The sequence below is a fragment of the Mixophyes fleayi genome, chromosome 5 (genome assembly GCF_038048845.1).
Source record: "Mixophyes fleayi isolate aMixFle1 chromosome 5, aMixFle1.hap1, whole genome shotgun sequence".
Taxonomy (NCBI): domain Eukaryota; kingdom Metazoa; phylum Chordata; class Amphibia; order Anura; family Limnodynastidae; genus Mixophyes; species Mixophyes fleayi.
This window is the reverse complement of record NC_134406.1, coordinates 124,906,406-124,925,660: the sequence shown is the minus strand read 5'-3', so window position 1 is coordinate 124,925,660 and position 19,255 is coordinate 124,906,406. Positions and strand designations below refer to the sequence as shown.

The 19,255-nt window shown below is 40.5% G+C and overlaps 1 protein-coding gene across 4 annotated transcripts in view; it reads right to left on the bottom strand.

The window, feature by feature from the left end:
* EPB41L4B (erythrocyte membrane protein band 4.1 like 4B) overlaps nucleotides 1-19,255 on the bottom strand; it is a 359,971-nt gene that overhangs the window by 94,138 nt on the left and 246,578 nt on the right. For all 4 annotated transcript variants that reach the window (XM_075212804.1, XM_075212805.1, XM_075212808.1 and 1 more), the window contains one exon: nucleotides 5,401-5,591. In XM_075212804.1, the coding sequence (XP_075068905.1) occupies nucleotides 5,401-5,591 (191 nt within the window). The remainder of the gene's footprint in view (nucleotides 1-5,400; nucleotides 5,592-19,255) is intronic.

The window sequence follows — 19,255 nt, the reverse complement described above, 5'->3', positions numbered from 1 at the left end:
CAGGAAGTACTGCCTAGCTTGTTAAGTAGGCTCCTCAAACGGGAGTTATTTACAACGGTAATGCTTGTTTACAGTTGCAAAGAAACATATTTTCATGTGCACTATGCACAATATAAAACAAAGCTTTAATCACACAAAAGTTTCAAATGTACTAAAGCCACACTTGCATACCCTTCTGGTATTTCGAGGAGGTTCCTGAATTTCGGGGAGTCCTACAGGACTCCAGGAAGAGTAGGCATCCTCAGTTGTTTTGGTGGAGGAGGGGCTTATGGGTGCAATTCGCGTTATCAAGCTCTTCCTCCTTAATGCAATTTCATGAATTTCAGTTTTTCCTAGCACAGGTAGGGTCACGGTGACGCTCCACGCCCCCTCCTGCACTTGTCTCCTGACCTCCAATTCAAGGGAGGTTTTGAAAGTTGGGAAGTATGAGTAAAGGTAGGCGTAATGAAAAAGATTACTTTAATGAAAAGAGTAGTTCTAAAGTAGTAGAAAGTTGAACATTGATGTGATGTTTACATTTTTACACAATGTGTCTCTTCAGATTTTTCCACCTTGCTGCACAGCTCTAGTTCGCATCAGCTGTGAGCACAGAGCAGACTTTCTAGGCACTTAACCTACCAGCAAGGGGTAAATGTATCAAGGTCCGATTTTGACAGCGTATTAAAATTGCGGCAAAACCCGTGATTTTAGTAAAAAAAACCTGAAATGTATCAAGTTGCGATTTTGACTTTGATCTTAAAAATCGCTGGTCATATCTGGCGATTTGCTGAGATGTAAACACTCCCGTGTTTAGCTAACTGTCCTGTGTTGTAGCAGCGAGTTGTAAACACATCACTGTTACCACTGCCTGTCATACAGCTGCCGGATCTCCGACAGCTGTAAAAACTGTAAAGAATAGATGAAAGGTCAAACAAAAAAAGGCGTAGGGTCCCCCCTCTATTCATGCTTAACCCTAGTGCTGCCTGACTACTGCTGGCTCCGTGAAAATCAGGGAAAAAATTTGCATGGGGTCCCCCCGATTTTCACTTAACCAGCACTAGGCAAATCAGCCGGGGTTGGCGGCACTATAGCAGTGGGACACGCAGCAGGGGTCCCCCTGCCATAATGACTAACCAACCCCAGGCTGTTCAGCGCTGGGCTGGATTCCCTAGGGAGTGGGGTCCGCCGAAAAAAACAAGAGGGCCCCTTGATTGCAGAAAAAAAAAAAGACAGGAGCTGCCGCAAACAGCACCTAGCTTCCTTGTGCCTGCTTACTGGGACAGGCTCCTCCTTGTGTTGATATGACTCCACCTACCACTACTTGTTGTATTAGGCTCACCTGCCACTGATGACCAATGTGGTTATGAATAACTGAGTTAATCCAGTCTACTTTTGTGTTGACTCCACCCACTGTTGATTTGGTCTCTCTAATGTGGGCCACTTCCAAAATCATTTCCAGGGCCATTGGAGGTTCCCAATCCACCCCTGCTCACAAGTGTTCCAGTGTATATTAGAGATGTTCACTGACCCCCGTGTTCTGTTTTGGTTTTGGATCTGGATTAACTTTGTTTTGGTTTTGGATCCTGTTTTTTTTGTTGTTTTTTGCTAAAATCACATAATTTTGCTCTTTTTTCCCTACATTATTATTAACCTCAATAACACTAATTTCAAGTCATTTGCAGTCAATTTTGACCATCTCCCAGAGCACAATATTATTTTTATACACTTTCGGACAAAGACTGCAGCAACCTGGTTGGATGGTAAGCGACAGAGCAATGGCACAAACACACAGCATTTCATAGCACATCTAGAAAACATTTCCACACAGCAGTGGCAGAAAAGAGAAGTGGTGCAAGATGGAAATGTCCTTGTGCCCCCCCAAACACCCTTATGTAAGATATTGAAAAGGACATGTACAGTTTAACAAATCAAGCACTCAAGCGACAAGCAGTGCCACTTTTGTGGCTGAAGTACTTGGTTTATTTGGGCCCCCACAAAACAAGCTAACAATAGCTTAGCTGCCTTAAGCCTAACAGTGATGTCAATGAACTCTACATTATTAAACCATGTCTGATCGTGCTACATCTTTAATGTCCTTCTCCTCTGTGAATACCTCCCTGTCATTCCTGAAGAAATGCCAAACTTATGTAGACACGGGAATGGATATTACAACTGGAGTGGCAATATATCTGCTTCAGCCACACTGTGACATGGAACATGTGGGCAGCATGACATCTGTCATGTTGGAATATGCTGCATTGAACAGAGATTTAAACCAATATATAGACGCAGTTGAGGAGGCCGTACTTAAGTTAAAACGTGACCCACTGGATTAAATCCCGGATTTAAGAGAGCTTGTACACGAGAGATACACTGCGCTTCAGAAGAATAATACAGAGGAGGTCCTGAGGCAGAGCGATACATTTTAAAGTGTAAAGAACAGATAAGAGACCTGAGAAAACAAACGGGTGTGTCACTAGCCCCTGCAGACTAATCTTTGGAAGATGATGATGAGGAGATCACCATCACCCTGAGCACATGGCCGGTACAGTGAAACTGAGAATGAATCATGAAATCAGTTGTGATTCATTTGATTGCTCCACCCATTCCTTGGATAACTGTGGTAATTCTACAGCTAATACATGGACAGAGTGAAGCGGGCGGTCATGTACAAGAAGCCCCTCAAAGGTGGGAAAGGGATCCTGGATATCCCCACCATGCTGCGAGCCTTCTTTGTCTGCAACTGCATCCTCAGAACTATTATTGAAAAGAACATTTGCACTGCTGGGAAGTCCATGTCTCGCTTTTCCTGCTGCCTCTTTGGAGGACCCTTGGTTGGGACAAGTGGGACAGCTCCTGCCCTTACAACTGGACTACACCTTGGTTTTACCTGGATGTTGGACAATTTGTGAGGGAGCACCATCTGGAGAGACTTAAACCAGACTTGTGGAAGCCAAAAACTGTCCACAAGCTCATCAGAGCTAAAGACATTATGGAGTCTGTTCCAGGGCTCCCTGCTGCAACAACAAAACACGTGTGGTAGAATGTGGCCTCTAAGAGGCTGACTAATAGACAAAAAGACATTGCATGGATGGCTATTCAGGGGGGTCTGCCTCTCAGGACATTCATGCACTACCGAAATCTGTGCCGATATGTCCACTGCCCCTTCTTCATCGCCAGAAGGGAAACAGCACACTGTATTTTTTGGGACTGCCCCACTGCACAGGCACTTTTTGATGCGGTGGAACACGAACTTAAGGACAGTGTGCCCAGAACTTGCCTTTCATAATATTCAGTATTTTATTATGTCCTGGGACCCACACCATTGGGGCAATCCAGGAGGCCTGGCGTCTTATGAACTGCTTTAAGGATGTTATTTGGCTTGCCAGGAATCGCCTCATCTTGAAAAGGGAGAAGATGACCATCCAGGAATGTCGCAGGCTGATCCACAGCCTGCTAAGAGACTAGAACAGCATTGACAGTCCTGAGGAAGATGATTAATTTTCTGTCTCCCTCTTCTTCTCCCCCTATGTGTCTGTTTATTCAATAAAACCTTGGGCTTGTGTCTCCTTCTCCCTTACCCCCGCCAACCCATTCCCCCATCACTGTTTGAAGTTTTGTTGAATGTTTTGCCTTAATTTATGCACCCTTCCCTATATTTGTGTCTCTCTCAATAAAGCTTCGGTTTTCTGTGTACTGCGGTGAATACATTTTGATAACACAGTACAATGTGACTGCAGATTTAGACCAAGATTGCCAGCCCTATTATTTCTATTTGATCAATGACAATTAGCAATGGAGAAATGGACCTCTCCAGTTTGAGTGTTCGCTATAAAACACCGTACAATGTGACTGCAGATTTAGAAGATCAAGCCTGCAAGCCCTATTATTTCTATTTGAGCAATGACAATTAGCAATGGAGTTCTCCTCTTTGTGTGTTACCTATATAACACCGTACAATTTGACTGCAGATTTAGACCAAGCCTGCCAGCCCTATTATTTATATTTCAACAATGACAATTAGCAATGGAGCAATGAAAATCTCCTCTTTGTGTGTTATCTATATAACACTGTACAATATGACTGGAGATTTAGAAGACCAAGCCTGCCAGCCTTATTATTTCTATTTCAGCAATGACAATTAGCAATGGAGCTCGCCTCTTTGTGTGTTACCTATATAACACAGTACAATGTGACTGCAGATTTAGAAGACCAAGCCTGCCAGACCTATTATTTCTTTTTCAGCAATGACAAATAGCAATGGAGCTGTCCTGAATGTCACTAGAGACTTTGAAGACCATTGCTACCCCTCCTCTTTCTTTTCTACCTATGAAGCTGCCCAACTGCACTAGAGACTGCCAAGAACTGTGCTACCCCTTCTGTGTTCCTCTGTGAAATGGTGCGGGATTGCCATGGAAGTGGGTACTTATAGAATCCAAAACTTGCGAGATCCAATGATGTAACAATGATGTGTTGCCCTGTTTTCAATTCCGAGGGCTCGGGACATGTTGGGGACATGTTGGGTGATCAAACACTCTTTCTATAGGCCTCCCAGTGGAGGTTTGGTAAAAATGTGAACAGGTCCGTACTGTACAAAACACAACATATTCCAATACAGCACCAAAAACTTTTTTGCTTACCTCCCAACTGTCACGATTTAGACGGGACAGTCCCGATTTTAGGGCTCTGTCTTGTGGCTGGGAACGTTGGGAGTTATGAGCGGCAGTGTTTGAAAGGGAAGGGAGATTTTTAATGAGCAGGCACCCTATGTAGGGATGATGTCACGCCCTACTAAAAAGTCCCACTTTGTGATGTGTCCACACCCCTCTGTCCCGCTGACAGGGACTGAAACGTTGGGAGGTATGTTTTTTGTGGCAGTTTTAAAGAGGCTGGTATCCCTATCGGTGGGTCATCTTCCATTGAGCCACTTTAATGCATTTTAATCAATGATTTTTTAAAAATAGAAAGAGGATGTTTAAATGGTGACACACATTTTGTCATTAAATACTTGCAATATTTTTGACATCTATGACCAACTTATGTTCTGCGAATATTACTTGTAGACATTTATTTCTTCATTGTACTTGTGCCCTTTCCCGTTAAGCTGGGAGTACAGTGTTGTTTTGTTAAAACAAAAATAAAAAAAAGCTTAACAAACTTGAAGTAAAATTGCTTGAAAAAATATAAAAACATGTTAAACCACCAGTAATCTCTCCAATAAACACTAACTGGTAAGCTGAAATAAGGTATTTACCAGACACTGCTACGCACACACAGAAAAAAATCCATCAATGTCCATGAGACCTAATATTTATCTTGTAATATGTAGTTTTAGTGGAGTGTGTGTGTTTACATTATGGAGTGATCTTGTGTGAGTTTGAGTGTTAAAGAGACTGACTACAAACACATAGTAAAACTTACTGTTTGTACACGAACCTCCGGAAATTTTGCTCTCAGTAGATAGGTGCCCATAAGAGGAGTCGTGATGGTGATGATGTTGATGGTGGTGGTTATGTCTCCCAGATGCTTTTGATGTAAAGGGTGTACCTCCGTTTTCTTCAAAGTTCAATGGATGGAGATCAGTGTTTTTTATTCCTGGGGACAATGGATATCTGACAATACAAATAGTTTATTAACAAATTTAGTTTTAGATGTTTGCTTTTTTCTAAACTAGTGTACCTTTCACTTCTAAATATGGCATCTAGCAGAACTAAGATGAGCCACGAATATATAAAGCAATAAGAAACTTGGAAAGATTCCTTTCTTTCTTACGATCTATACATCTATCTGTACTATTTTGTTTCATTTATCCACAGACTTACACGGAGATACTCTCATACTTTTATTTATTTAATAGAAATTTGTATTGTGGATTTGCATTTGATCTGATATGTATATGTTAAAATTCGATTCCCAAACCCTTGCCCCTTTTTCTTTTTTGTACCCCTCCCTCACATCTTTGATTTCAGTGAAATTTCAATAAAATATTACTATTAAGTGGGTAAGATTGTGAGCTATGGGCAGAATTGATCATCACTTATTGCCCATAAGCTTTACTCATCTATCTGTTGCACCCATTAAAGAATTCTGATTGCAGAGCAGACCCTTTATTTGCACTTTGCATTTCATCGTCAAGAGAAAGGGCACGATAGGTAAGTTTTTATGGAAAAAAGGGCATTGGAAAATATTGGGTAATCTCTGTGTCAGTATCTGTTAACCTATAATATGGTGGTTATAAATAACCACCGAAAATTTTAAATTGCACAAACTCTCACTGCAATTTTGCTTATCCGTAAATGCAAGAAATGCCTCCCACTATGCTTCCTACAAAAAAAATAACCTGTGCCACTGCCCTATGTTACATGTGATCTCCGATGCGGTTTTATACTGTATATTTAGACTGTCTAGGGAAGGGAAAAGGTCTGAGTGAACTGGGTTAGGGGCAACACAATGAAATTCAGACAGCAAAGCATAGTGAATTGTTTATTAAGCCTGATCAAAACTAAGGCACATCATTGTATATATAAGATCTGTTTCTGCAATGAGTGGTTCATAATGCATTTATTGTGTGTATTGCTACAATGGGACAACGTGACATGATATCAGAAATTAGCAAATGTATAAATGCTCAGTAGTAGAGTAGAACTATATTTTATAATGCCAAGTTCAGACACTTTTTTATGCTTGTGGAAAATAACAGAACATTCATTGTCTATCCTGGTTGGTAACTAGATAGACAAACCTAAAGGCAGCATAATAAGTAGTGTTGATTTACAGGAATACCCAGAGAACTTTGCTGACATTTTTTAAACATACTTTTCTAACATTTACGAAAAACAGCAACATGATTTTATATCACTTTTAGTTTATATTATTACTGAATATCTTTTTGAGAAAACATTTCCTATTTCTCTGCACAAATTAACACAACCAAACTACAAAAGATAACTAAAGTGAATGTTTTCTCTAATCTCTATTGACAATCTTCCTATGTGTTCTTGGAAAAGGAATTATTGGTAAGTAGAGTTTGCTTGTTTTCTCTTCCACCCTCATAGGCAGTCATTAAAATGGGATTTACCCAAGTAATAGTAGGGAGGACAACAAACACCAGATCAACCATGTATGTTCCATAATCAAATTTTATTGAGTAGCCGTGTGGAGACTATGTCTCCCAAACTGTCAATTAGTAGATGATATCACATTCAGTAGACAATGTCTTCTGAAGGTATGAATAAATGACTATCCGGATACTTTGCAGACATCCCATGATGAGGCATGTGTCCAGCATATTGCCACTGCTCTTGTTGAGTGAGCACTCAGGATTTCTGGCACATTACTTCCACCTGAGAAATAATTGTCACTAGGGATACCACCTTCAATATAAGTCATCTTTAGGAATTTTCTTGTAAAGGCTCAAAGGAATAAATTAAGTTTCAATGGTGCCACAATGGACATAATGCAAGGAAGAATTTTTTTTACTGCTTGAAAAAATGGATAATTAGGTTTTTGTTTAAATTAACTAGCTTGACACTCAGGGCCTGATTCAGGTCAAAAAAAAAAAAGTGTGTATTTTACTTGCTTAAAAAGAGTATGTAACTTTTGTGTATCTCCACCCGTATTCAAATCCAAACGTTTGTTAATATCCATGTGATACAAGTGAATAGGGATGGAAATACATTCTGTATAACCAGTGCGTACTTTCACTGTAAGCACATATTCCCATACAGACAAAAGTAGTTTTTGGAGCAATTGCATGTTTACTACATGCATAGTTACATTCAAATCAGAATGCACATACGTGGATTTTCCCAGTTAGAACTTTTGTATAATCATGTATTAAAATACAAACTGATAGCAATATTACAAACCAACAAAAAAACTGAAAATGTAACTATAATTTTTTCTAATATTATCCATATATCAGACAATTTTTTAAAATTTCATCCATTATTGTAAAATAACTAAATAAATAACAAACATAAATGCAATCATATGCTACATGCCAGAAAATAAATTTTCATTGCTCACAGTTTTTGTTATGAACTTGCCTGTTATGAACTTGCCCTTAGAATTGCCCTCATACAAGATAGCTGGGACTGTCTCCTAAATATTCCATCTTGGATCTCATTTCCTGTTTGGGAGCCTTTGCTTTAGTATTGTGTTTGTATCTGAACTAGATGCTTCCACAGAACCTTGCTCCCTCTTGTGATTTGGATAACAATTGCTTGATATTTCTTCCAGACTTTTATTTGCTTGAGACTTTGGATTTCACTTGTTGGATACTAGAGATTTATATATATATCAAAATAAATCCTGTTTACTACAGAACTACCTGGCTATTGGGTTCCGTTTGTATTACCAGAAGTTTGACATGATACTCAAGCCCAAAATGAGAGACCCCATCGGTACAGAACCAACTGCTTTACAGCGACTTTCAGATCTGAGTTTCCACATGCATTCTGCCTCAAGACAGCTACAGGAATTTCATGCAAAATTATAAGGACTTGAGACCCAGTATACAAATAATTTTCAACTGCAAAACCAACAGGTAACTAAGTTGCAAATAAATGTTCAAGAATTTAAAGATCAAATAATTGTCACACGCCGATCCCATAGCTAAGTGCCAGCGCTGTGACTTTCCCTTTAAGAACCATGATTGTGCTTGCTTCTGCTGCAGAGACATTACTTTCACACAGGTTTCCTTGCTACCTTGATCTGGACCTCCTCCCGATTCTCATTGGTCCTGGAGCACTATTTTAACCTCCCATGATTATGGACTCGTTGCCTGTTCTTCGTGTTACTCACTTTGTATTTGGATCTGGCTGTATACCTTGACCTTCCGTTTGTCCGTTTCCTGCTCGTTGGACTATACTTACTGCCGAAGTTACCTGTCATCTTTGGTTCCTGGCCGGCTCACCTGAAACTCCTCTCCGCTGTTCATCCGCACGCTGAACTATTACCGCGAGTTGTTTGCTACACCTGTGCCTAATCAGTTGGCTCAAGTTCATCTCTATCTGGCTGGCTATACCGCTACATCTCGCTGATAGAGATACTATCAAGTTACCTGTCACCTGTAGTTCCACGTCTGGCACAGTTTATCCTCACTCTGCTGTTAACCTGTTTGCTGGACTGTTATTGTGAACTGCTTGCTGTGTCTGTGGCTATTACTTCAGTTAAAGTTGCGTGCCTCTGTTCAGCTGCCTCATACTATAGTGAACTTACCTTGCATCTATGACTGCATTACCTGTTACCTGTAGTTCCACGCACGGTTCAGATACTCCTCACGCCTCTGCTACTTCTAGGCAACATTCAGCTGCATGTGTCTGTGTTCATCCAAGTCCTTGGGTGCTGTTTAACGCTTATTGCTCTGCTACATAAGAATCACCGCGATACCAGTAACCACCTGCTATGTTGAATCATCTCTATTCTCGGATCAGCCAAGTTCTATATACTACTCTGTTTGGACTTTAGCTGTACCAGTGATTCACAGTCATCTGCTGTGTGTTGCTTTATTGGATCCAAGTATTCTTATTCATCACCTCTGCGTTGAACTGTTGTATTATTCATCTCATGCTGTTGCCAAGGGTTACCTACTATGAAGTAGCATATGTGATTTGTCTTTGTAATTTGACCAACTGCCGTGTGTTCATCTCTGCCGATATATATTTATATTTTCTCTCATTCCTGTGGTACCATCAATCAATACACTACTTTGCAGCACTACTACTATCTCTTGTGTTATTATTATCAGTGATGATTATGAGCCGTGAACTTTTAATCCTGTGAATATCCTCAGTCTGATTATCATTGTGTTCTGCCTCCACTATCCTCTACTAATACTAGTCTGGGAGACCGCGACCTGCAGAATAGGAGCAGTGGAGACCATATTCCCTTGCGGGGATCCCTGGTGAAAACCTCCTATCCGTTAGACTCTGCACTCCTGGGCAAGTACTCTATAGTAGAGGCAAGGGATCTACTAAAATCGTTCAGAGCCGTGACAATAATGCTCTAAAATGGAGTAATTACAGAACTACAGACGTGGCTTCAAAAAGTTAATTCTGTAGCACCTTCAGCTACAGTACATCAACCCACACTCCCATTACCACCGGCTCAATTTTCAGGTGATCGTAAAAGATACAGAGGATTTGTTAATTAATGTAATATGCATTTTGAGTCGGTTTTATTAAAACTGCGTCAGGGAAGATGTTCAGTAGCTGAATACACCTCTGATTTTCGAAGATGGATCTTGGACACAGATTGGAAAAGGGATTATCTGAGTTTATTAAAGATGTATCAGCTAGAGCTGATACACGCACTGAATTTGAAGCTTTTATTCAACATTGAATTTGTATTGATGCTCGTCAAAAGGAAAGGAAACAAGATAGATGGGGCTCCATGTGGTCTCGTCCCATTTATCCAGAGCCAGCAATATCAAATTATACTGGAACTCCTGCAACACAACAAATTGAGGAGCCTGAGCCAATGCAAATAGAAACCATTTGCAAACAGATTTCTATTGAAAGACGAGATCAACGACGACAAGAGAATATTTGTATGTATTGTGGTAAATCTGGACATTATGTATCTAATTGTTCTCAACGACCTTACAAGACAGTTGCTACATTGATGGAACCTAAAGATTCTGACCAAGAATCTATGAGTTCATGCTTTTTGCATCAACTGAATGCTATTATTCCTCAAATCTCTTCGCTGTCTACAACTGAGAGAACAGAAGAATAAAAAAATAATTTTTCAATTCCAATACAGCTTGAGATAAACTCTCGACTTATATCAACCATGGCAATGCTGGATTCTGGAGCCAATGGTAACTTCATGGATATAGATTTTGCTAAAAAAAACCATATAGTATTTCAAGAAAGAAAGGCTCCTATATTGATGGAGACAGTTGATGTATCCCCTCTGAATTCTGGTCCCATCACACGAGACTGAACTTATGTCCCTGATGATAGAACCCAATCATAAGGAGGAACTCACTTTTTTTCTCATCTCTTCTCCAAAATTTACCATAATTTTGGGTCTCCGTTGGTTCACTAGCAATAACTCAGCCATTAATTGGGAGTCTCAAACCCTAAATTTTCAAGATACTATCAGTGTGGTCCCTTCTTGTTGTACAAAAAGAGAATCAGATCTCAGTGTCCCTCTCTTCTGTAGATGAATAATTGCCTGTTCAATATCAGGATTTTGCGGATATCTGTAGCAAACAAAATGCTGACAAATTACCCCTCCATCTATCATATGTTTGTCCTATTGACCTATTACCTGAGGGTTGCGATCCCTTTTGGTCGGATGTATCCATTAACTGAACCTGAATTAAAGACACTAAAGACATACCTGGAGGAAAATAAAACTAAAGGTTTTATTCGTCCTTAAAAATCCCCAGCAGGGGCTCCTATTTTTTTTGTGAAAAATAAAGATGGTTCTTTGTGTCCATGCATTGATTATAGAGATTTAAATAAAGATACTATAAAGAATAGACATCCACTTCCTCTCATCCCAGAATTATTAGAAAGACTTCAGACAGCAACTATTTTTACAAAGCTCGATTTAAGAGGAGCTTTCAACGTAATACGCATCCGACCAGGTGATGAATGGAAGATGGCTTTTCAAACGAAGTATGGACATTATGAGTGTCTCGTGATGCCGTTTGGGTTATGTAATGCCCCTGCTACCTTCCAACATTTTATAAATGATGTCTTTTGAGATTTGCTTGATCTATTGATTATTGTATATCTTGATGATATCCTTATATTTTTTAATTCTTTACAAGAACATCAAGAACATGTTCGAATTAAACAGTTGGAGAAATGCAAATTCCATCGCATTCAAATAACATTTTTGGGTTACATTATACCCCCTCAAGGACTGTGTATGGATCCCTGTAAAGTACGTGCTGTGGTAGATTGGCCCATACCTAAAAATAACAAGGATATACAACGATTTATGGGCTTTGCTAATTTTAAACGAAGCTTGTGGGGAAAGGAGGTATTAATATCACCCCAACCTGTCTGCACCTCATTTCTCACAAACTGCGGACTATAAAAACATATAATTTTTCTAGCCATCTGGTTCCCCATATTTGTCTGTCATATTTAAGCTTGAATAAATTCTATTTTGAAAGTAGTTAAAATGTCAACCAGCAAGTTTTGTTATTTTGCAGCCTAGGCAAAAGGATTATTGTCCACCAGTCCTGTATTAATGTACATTACACCAGGGGGGCTCTTGTCTTTGTTTAGCTGTGGGTCTGTGTGTGCTAGCATAAAGGGAAAGGCCCACAGACAGAGCTCTATGTTTAATTACAGAGAACTGCATTGTGTATTTAATTGTAAATATGTCTGGATTGTGATCTCTCCTGTTTAAACAAAATCTGATGTATAGCCACAGAACAATACCTAAATAATGAAATCAGGAGTGGCTCATCTGCTATCCCTTTGTCTGTATGTTTACCTGTGAAAAAGTAAACACAGAAAAGGAACAATCAGGCAGGTCCTGAAATTGCTGATGAGGTCATTTTTCGACTTAAAAGGAAGCTCCAAAGGACAGCAAATTGGTACTCACTACCAAGTGATAGCTGAAGTCAGGCTGGCGTTGAGATATAGATCTCTGCCACTGACAGGAAAGGGACAATCGGTCCCTGGAGTACAGCCACTGCCCTTGTCGAAGTCAAATAATTGGATGATGTAAATCTAATTGATTAATATTGTTTTACCGTGCGTTTGCGATCAGTATGCCACGTGTTATGACGCAATCGCACAATAAATAATACACACTTATATTCGCACTTACACTTGTAAATAATACACATTTATTAAGGTTCCGATCCACATTTATTTATTAGTAAAATGTATTAGATTGTTTATTTATGCATAGATAATACTATAGTAAAGGTATTTATGGTTCAGGTCTTGTAAAAGGTAAAGAGTTTGGTCTCATATTAAAGCTTATTTCACCATGATTTACCCGGTTTGGACAGAGTAGCGATCACATCTAGCGGTGGCAAGATATAAGCAATATGAGATTAATACTCAAAAGTACTTTGTGTGTGGGTCAGTTTGAACTGGTTATTGAAAGGAAGACACTAGAGAACAGTTGGGGGAAGTTGCCCCTCACCCTTTGAAAGGATCAAATGAACTGACCTATGACCAGCAGGCAACTGGAATATCATTAACCCTGGATCAATGAAGACTTCACTAAGTGTTTTCTGTATACATAGTGACATCATCAGTGGTTTTTTTCTATACTGAAGCTGCATATAAGCATGCTGCCCCATTGTTCTCACTCTCTTAGCCTGACTACAGACTACATGACCCTATCTTATCATGGGTCTGGGTGAAGCACTACTTAACATGTAATGTATTCGGTTTATGTTTATACTTTCCTGTTTGATTATAATATCTTTTATTGCTTTATTGTAACATCTTTAAGGCATTCTGATGGCTTGCTATAAATCCTTCTATATTTTGCAATTAAATATCTTTGTGCGTTGGAACCACAACAATCGCATTGGACAATGATTATTTGTAAGCGACAAAATTACTTTAATACCCTGATCTACCTCTCCAGGTCTTAGGGAGCTGTGTGTCTGCCAAAAGCGGAGTGACAGTGACTCAGGGCCGCTACCTGGTAGCCTTAAAGGAGAGAGTGGGAGAAGCTTGGATTGATAGACAGCAGTCCCTGAAAGTGATACCTCACCAGGATACTGGTGAGGTGTTTTCATTATACCCTGTATGTTGTCTGTGCCAGACTGTAGTGTTTCAAGTTATTATTTAAATATGTTTATTGCTGTTTGGTGCTACCATTTTGTTAAATAAAGTTGTTTGTTTTATTTCAAATAGTTGCCTGGGTGATTTTGAACCTTGGGTAGGTACCGGGTAGGCCAGCTGTGCGGCGCAGAAGGTTACGTTAAACCCGGTATCCTCACAACGCTTTATAAAGAACTTTTCTGGAATTGCTGACCCCATTACTCAGCTTACAAGAAAGGGTTCTTCCTTTCAGTGGTCACCAGCAGCTGATAAAGCTTTTTCCATTTTGAAAACAAAGTTCACGTCAGCTCCTATATTAATTGATCCTGATCCTACACTCCCATTTGTTTTGGAAACTAATGCATCGTATTCATCTATAGGAGCAGTAATATCACAAATAGTAGGAGAAAAGATGTTGCTTCACCCCTGTGCTTTTTATTCAAGGCAAATGACTGCTCCTGAAAGAAACTATGATGTGGGAAAAAAGGAACATCTTGCCATTATAGATGCTTTTTTAGAATGGAGACATCTTTTAGAAGGTGCAAAGCGTCAAGTGATAGTTCTCACCGATCATCGAAATTTGGAATTCCTTAAATCAGCAAAAAGATTATTTCCCCAACAAGCTCGATCGGCTCCCTTGTTAAACCACTTTGATTACCTAATTTCCTATAGTCCTGGATCAAAGAATGGAAAAGCCGATGCTCTTTCAAGAGCCTATGTGGAGAATCCTCAACAGGTAAAGACTATTCAAACAATAATTCTTGATTCACCTTTTTGGGGGTTATTTATACAAGTGAGTTATTAACAGAGATCAAGAATGGATATGATACGGATCCTACCCTCATGAATCCTCCAAGAAATGTTAAATTAACCTATGACAACAGAGTCTGGCACATGGCACATTGACTATACGTTCCAGAAAAAGCACGGTTAACGTTCATGCAACTAATCCATGACTCTAAATTAGCAGGCCATAAAAGACTCCAGAAAACTCAAGAACTGTTAAGCTAGTTATTCTGGCGGCCCAAGTATAAGGAGGATGTAGCAAAATATGTATCCTCTTGTACAACGTGTGCCAGATTTAAGACTCCTTGTACTTCTCCTTTTGGACTATTACAACCCTTGCTAATACCTACATGTCCATGGGACTCCATTTCCATGGACTTTATAGTAGACTATCCAAGATCTAAGAATATGACCACTATCTTTGTGGTAATCGACATACTGACAAAGATGGTTCACTTTATACTCTGCCAGGGTACTCATGCAGCAAAAGAAACAGCCAATTTACTTATAAAAGTAGTTTTTCGTTTTCATGACGTTCCTAATAATGTGGTGTCAGACAGAGGGGTTCAATTCACATCACGATTTTGGAAACAATTTTGCAAATCCCTTGGCATTTTGGTGAACTTGTCCACCGCATTTCATCCACAGTCAGATAGACAAACAGAGCGAACACTTGAGCAATATCTTAGATGTTATATTTGTCACCTACAAGATGATTGGGTTGATATCCTCCCCATTTTCATACAATAATTCTCAATATTCGTCTACAAGATTTAGCCCTTTCTATGCTAATCTAGAATATCCTGCAGTGGAAGATAGACTGTTTCTTATGCAAAATAATCTTGAATTATTAAAAGAGACATTGAAAACTGCTCAATAAACGTATTGTTGATGCTGACAAATCACAAACTTTTAATATCGGTGATGAAGTATGGTTGTCAACTAGACATTTAAGGATGAAGGTACTATCTTTTAAGTTGGAAAGCAAGTTTATTGGTCCATATAAGATCATTGCACAAATTAGTTCAGTGGCTTTTTGATTGGATCTTCCTGATGAAGGTACACCCTGTTTTTCATGTGTCATTACCAAAACCTTCAATTAAGAATTTATTTCCTGGTCGCTCTTTGCTTCCTCCTGAGCTAATTCAAGTTGATGAGCATGAGGAATTTATAGTCGAAAAGATCCTGGACTCTGGTATGTTTCGAAATCGACTACAGTATCTGCTTCGTTGACAGGGCTATGGTCCTGTGTCACGATCTGCCTCCTGCAGCTCCTGTTTGCCAGGAGCTATGTTGGTCTTTCTGGATATATATAGCCTGCAGTAACACCATGCCACCAAAGGGGCCACTTTGGCGTTTGAACTGTTTCCCTTCCTGCTGAGCTAAGCTTGTTTTCTCAGCATGATTTACACCTGTCGCTTCTCCTTAAAAGACAGCCTCGCCCAGCTGTCTGGGCCAGATCATCAGGTCACTCTACCTGATAGGAAGCAATCTTTTGACTTCTGTTCCTGGTTATACTTACCTGTGTACCTGACCTTGTAGTTTTGCTGTTCATTCCACTGCTGCAGACACAACACATCATCTATCCGGTTTCTGAGTTATACACCTGTGTCGATCTCTGTGCTTCTGCTGTCTACAGCTCATTGCTTCTCAGTGTAAACTGTTCAGCTAACTTCCACCATTACCTGCTGTCTGCTCTCAAGTGTTTCCAGCATTACCTGGCTTCTGAGTCTCACCACCTTTCTAGAGGTATCTGACCCTGCAACCCACAGGTTACTCGTCTCACCACCTTTCCAGAGGTATCTGACCCTGCAACCCGCAGGCTACTCGTCTCACCACCTCTTCCAGAGGTATCCAACCCTGCAATCCGCAGGCTACTCATCTCACTACCTTTCCAGAGGTATCTAACTCGGCAATCCACAGGCTACTCATCACTTCAACTCTTCCAGAGGTATCCACCCTGCAACCCGCTGGCTACCTGCATCCTGAACCTGTATTACCTGTGTTTCTAATAAACCACTTTGTTAACCTACTTTCTCTCCGTGGCCTTGGGAACCCTGACATCCAGAAGATGACTCTTGGCAATCTGCTAAGGATGATCATGCCCCACTTTTGGTAAAAACATTTAATCCACAGTATCCTGGGAAGTCTGGTCCGAAGCCATACGTGGGACGTTATTGAGAAGGGAGCATCCTGTTATGAACTTGACTTTATAATAGCCATTATCCAAGATGGCCGGGACTGTCTCATGAAGATTCTATCTTGGATCTCATTTCCTGTTTGGGCCTAGAAAATGCACTTCCTGTTTTGAAGCCTTTGCTTGAGTATTGTGTTTGTATCTGAATTAGATGCTTCCACAGAACCTTGCTCCCTCTTGTGATTTGGATTGCAATTGCTTGATATTTCTACCAGACTTATATCTGCTTTGAGACTTTGGATTTCACTTGCCAAATGCTTGAGATTTTATATATCAAGATAAATCATGTTTACTACAGAACTACCTGGCTATTGGGTTCCGTTTGTGACACCAGAAGTGTGACAGTTTTACTGTGTTAGCTACAGAGACACATGCATGAAAGGTAGTAAACAAGGACAAACTTATCTCCTAAACAGGAAATAAATGGTGTTGCAATCATCCAATCAGAATCGGAGGTAATGATCATCAATAACATCTGGCACTTACACCTGCCCTGAAGCAGGTACAAAAGATACAGCTGAATACAAGCATACTTATGCTAAACACAGGATTTAAATCAGACTAATCTGCGTGAACGCGCCATTACTGTACATGGCCTACGTTAGTCCGCCACTTTCCTGCCCCATTCTACCACTCAAGTTGTAAAGGGTCATAGGTGTCAGATGCATGCAGTTATGTATTCCATTCAATTGCATATGTATGATTTCTGGGCCAATGCAGTACAAATTCACTCAAGATATGGAAGGAGTGCTATGACTTTTCCTTTTTCTTTTTTGATATTATTCAGAGTGCAAACAATGAGAGAAATGAAGGGAAGATAAATGCTAGTTGAAAGCTCAATGGAATTGCAGGAGCATCTGTTCCTTCGTGATAAGAGAAGAACCTGAGCACTTTGGTGCTTTCATTTGTCGCCATCATGCCTACTTGAGAGCAGTCACAGTTTCTTATTAACAATTGGAATATTATCTGGGGCAGAGTTCACTCCTCTGGATGAACTTGTTTTCTGCTGAGATAATCGGCTATGACATTCTGTCCGCCTGCCACATGCAGTGCCAGAAGCAACTTCAGGTGTTGTTCTGCCCATGACATGATTTTTGCTATCTCTGTCATCATGGTCCTGCTCCTGTTCCCTCATGTGTGATTCATGGAGGTGACTACAGTCCAGTGTCTGAGAAAAACCTTCAGACACTTCCCTATAAGAGAGAGTTTTATCACATTTCCAGAACATTTATAGTAATTTCTTCTCATCGTCATGATCATCATCACTGAGGGCCGGATTTACCGCTAGGCAACCTAGGCAACTGCCTAGGGCCTAGCGGTTCTCAGGGGGCCCACGGCAAAGCAGATGGGGGGTCGGGTGCCGCTAGTCGGGGGAGGGGCTAGTGTTATGGCTAGGTGTCCGGTCCCCTCCCTCCTCTATGTGTGGCCTGCTAAATGTCACATTGGACGTGCACCACATGACAGATGCCGTCCCATGTGTGAAGAGAAGGAAGACTGCACAGGTCGTGGATGGAAAAAGGTAATTTGGGGGAGGAGGAGGGGTAGAGTAGTATATTAATATAATATAATGTGTGTGTGTGTGAGGGGCCAGTGTGTGTGTGAGGGGCCAGTGTGTGTATATTATGTGTGTTTGAGGGGCCAGTGTGTGTATATTATGTGTGTGTGAGGGGCCAGTGTGTGTATATTATGTGTGTGTGAGGGGCCAGTGTGTGTATATTATGTGTGTGTGAAGGGCCAGTGTGTGTATATTATGTGTGTGCGTATATTGTGTGTGTGAGGGGCCAGTGTGTGTATATTATGTGTGTGTGTGTGTGTGTGTGAGGGGCCAGTGTATGTATATTATGTGTGTGTGAGGGGCCAGTGTGTGAATATTATGTGTGTGTGAAGGGCCAGTGTGTGTATATTATGTGTGTGTGTGAGGGGCCAGTGTATGTGTAATATGTGTGTGTGAGGGGCCAGTGTATGTATATTATGTGTGTGTGAGGGGCCAGTGTATGTATATTATGTGTGTGTGTGTGAGGGGCCAGTGTATGTATATTGTGTGTGTGTGAGGGCCCAGTGTGTGTGTATATTATGTGTGTGTGAGGGGCTAGTATGTGTATATGAGGGGCCAGTGTGTGTGTATATTATGTGTGTGTGTGTGTGAGGGGCCAGTGTGTGTATATTATGTGTGTGTGAGGGGCCAGTGTGTGTATATTATGTGTGTGTGAGGGGCCAGTGTGTGCATATTATGTGTGTGTGAGGGGCCAGTGTGTGTATATTATGTGTGTGAGGGGCCAGTGTGTGTATATTATGTGTGTGTGTGTGAGGGGCCAGTGTGTGTATATTATGTGTGTGTGTGTGAGGGGCCAGTGTATGTATATTATGTGTGTGTGAGGGGCCAGTGTGTGTATATTATGTGTGTGTGTGAGGGGCCAGTGTATGTATATTATGTGTGTGTGTTTGTGAGGGGCCAGTGTATGTATATTGTGTGTGTGTGTGTGGGGCCATTGTATGTATATTATGTGTGTGTGTTTGTGAGGGGCCAGTGTAT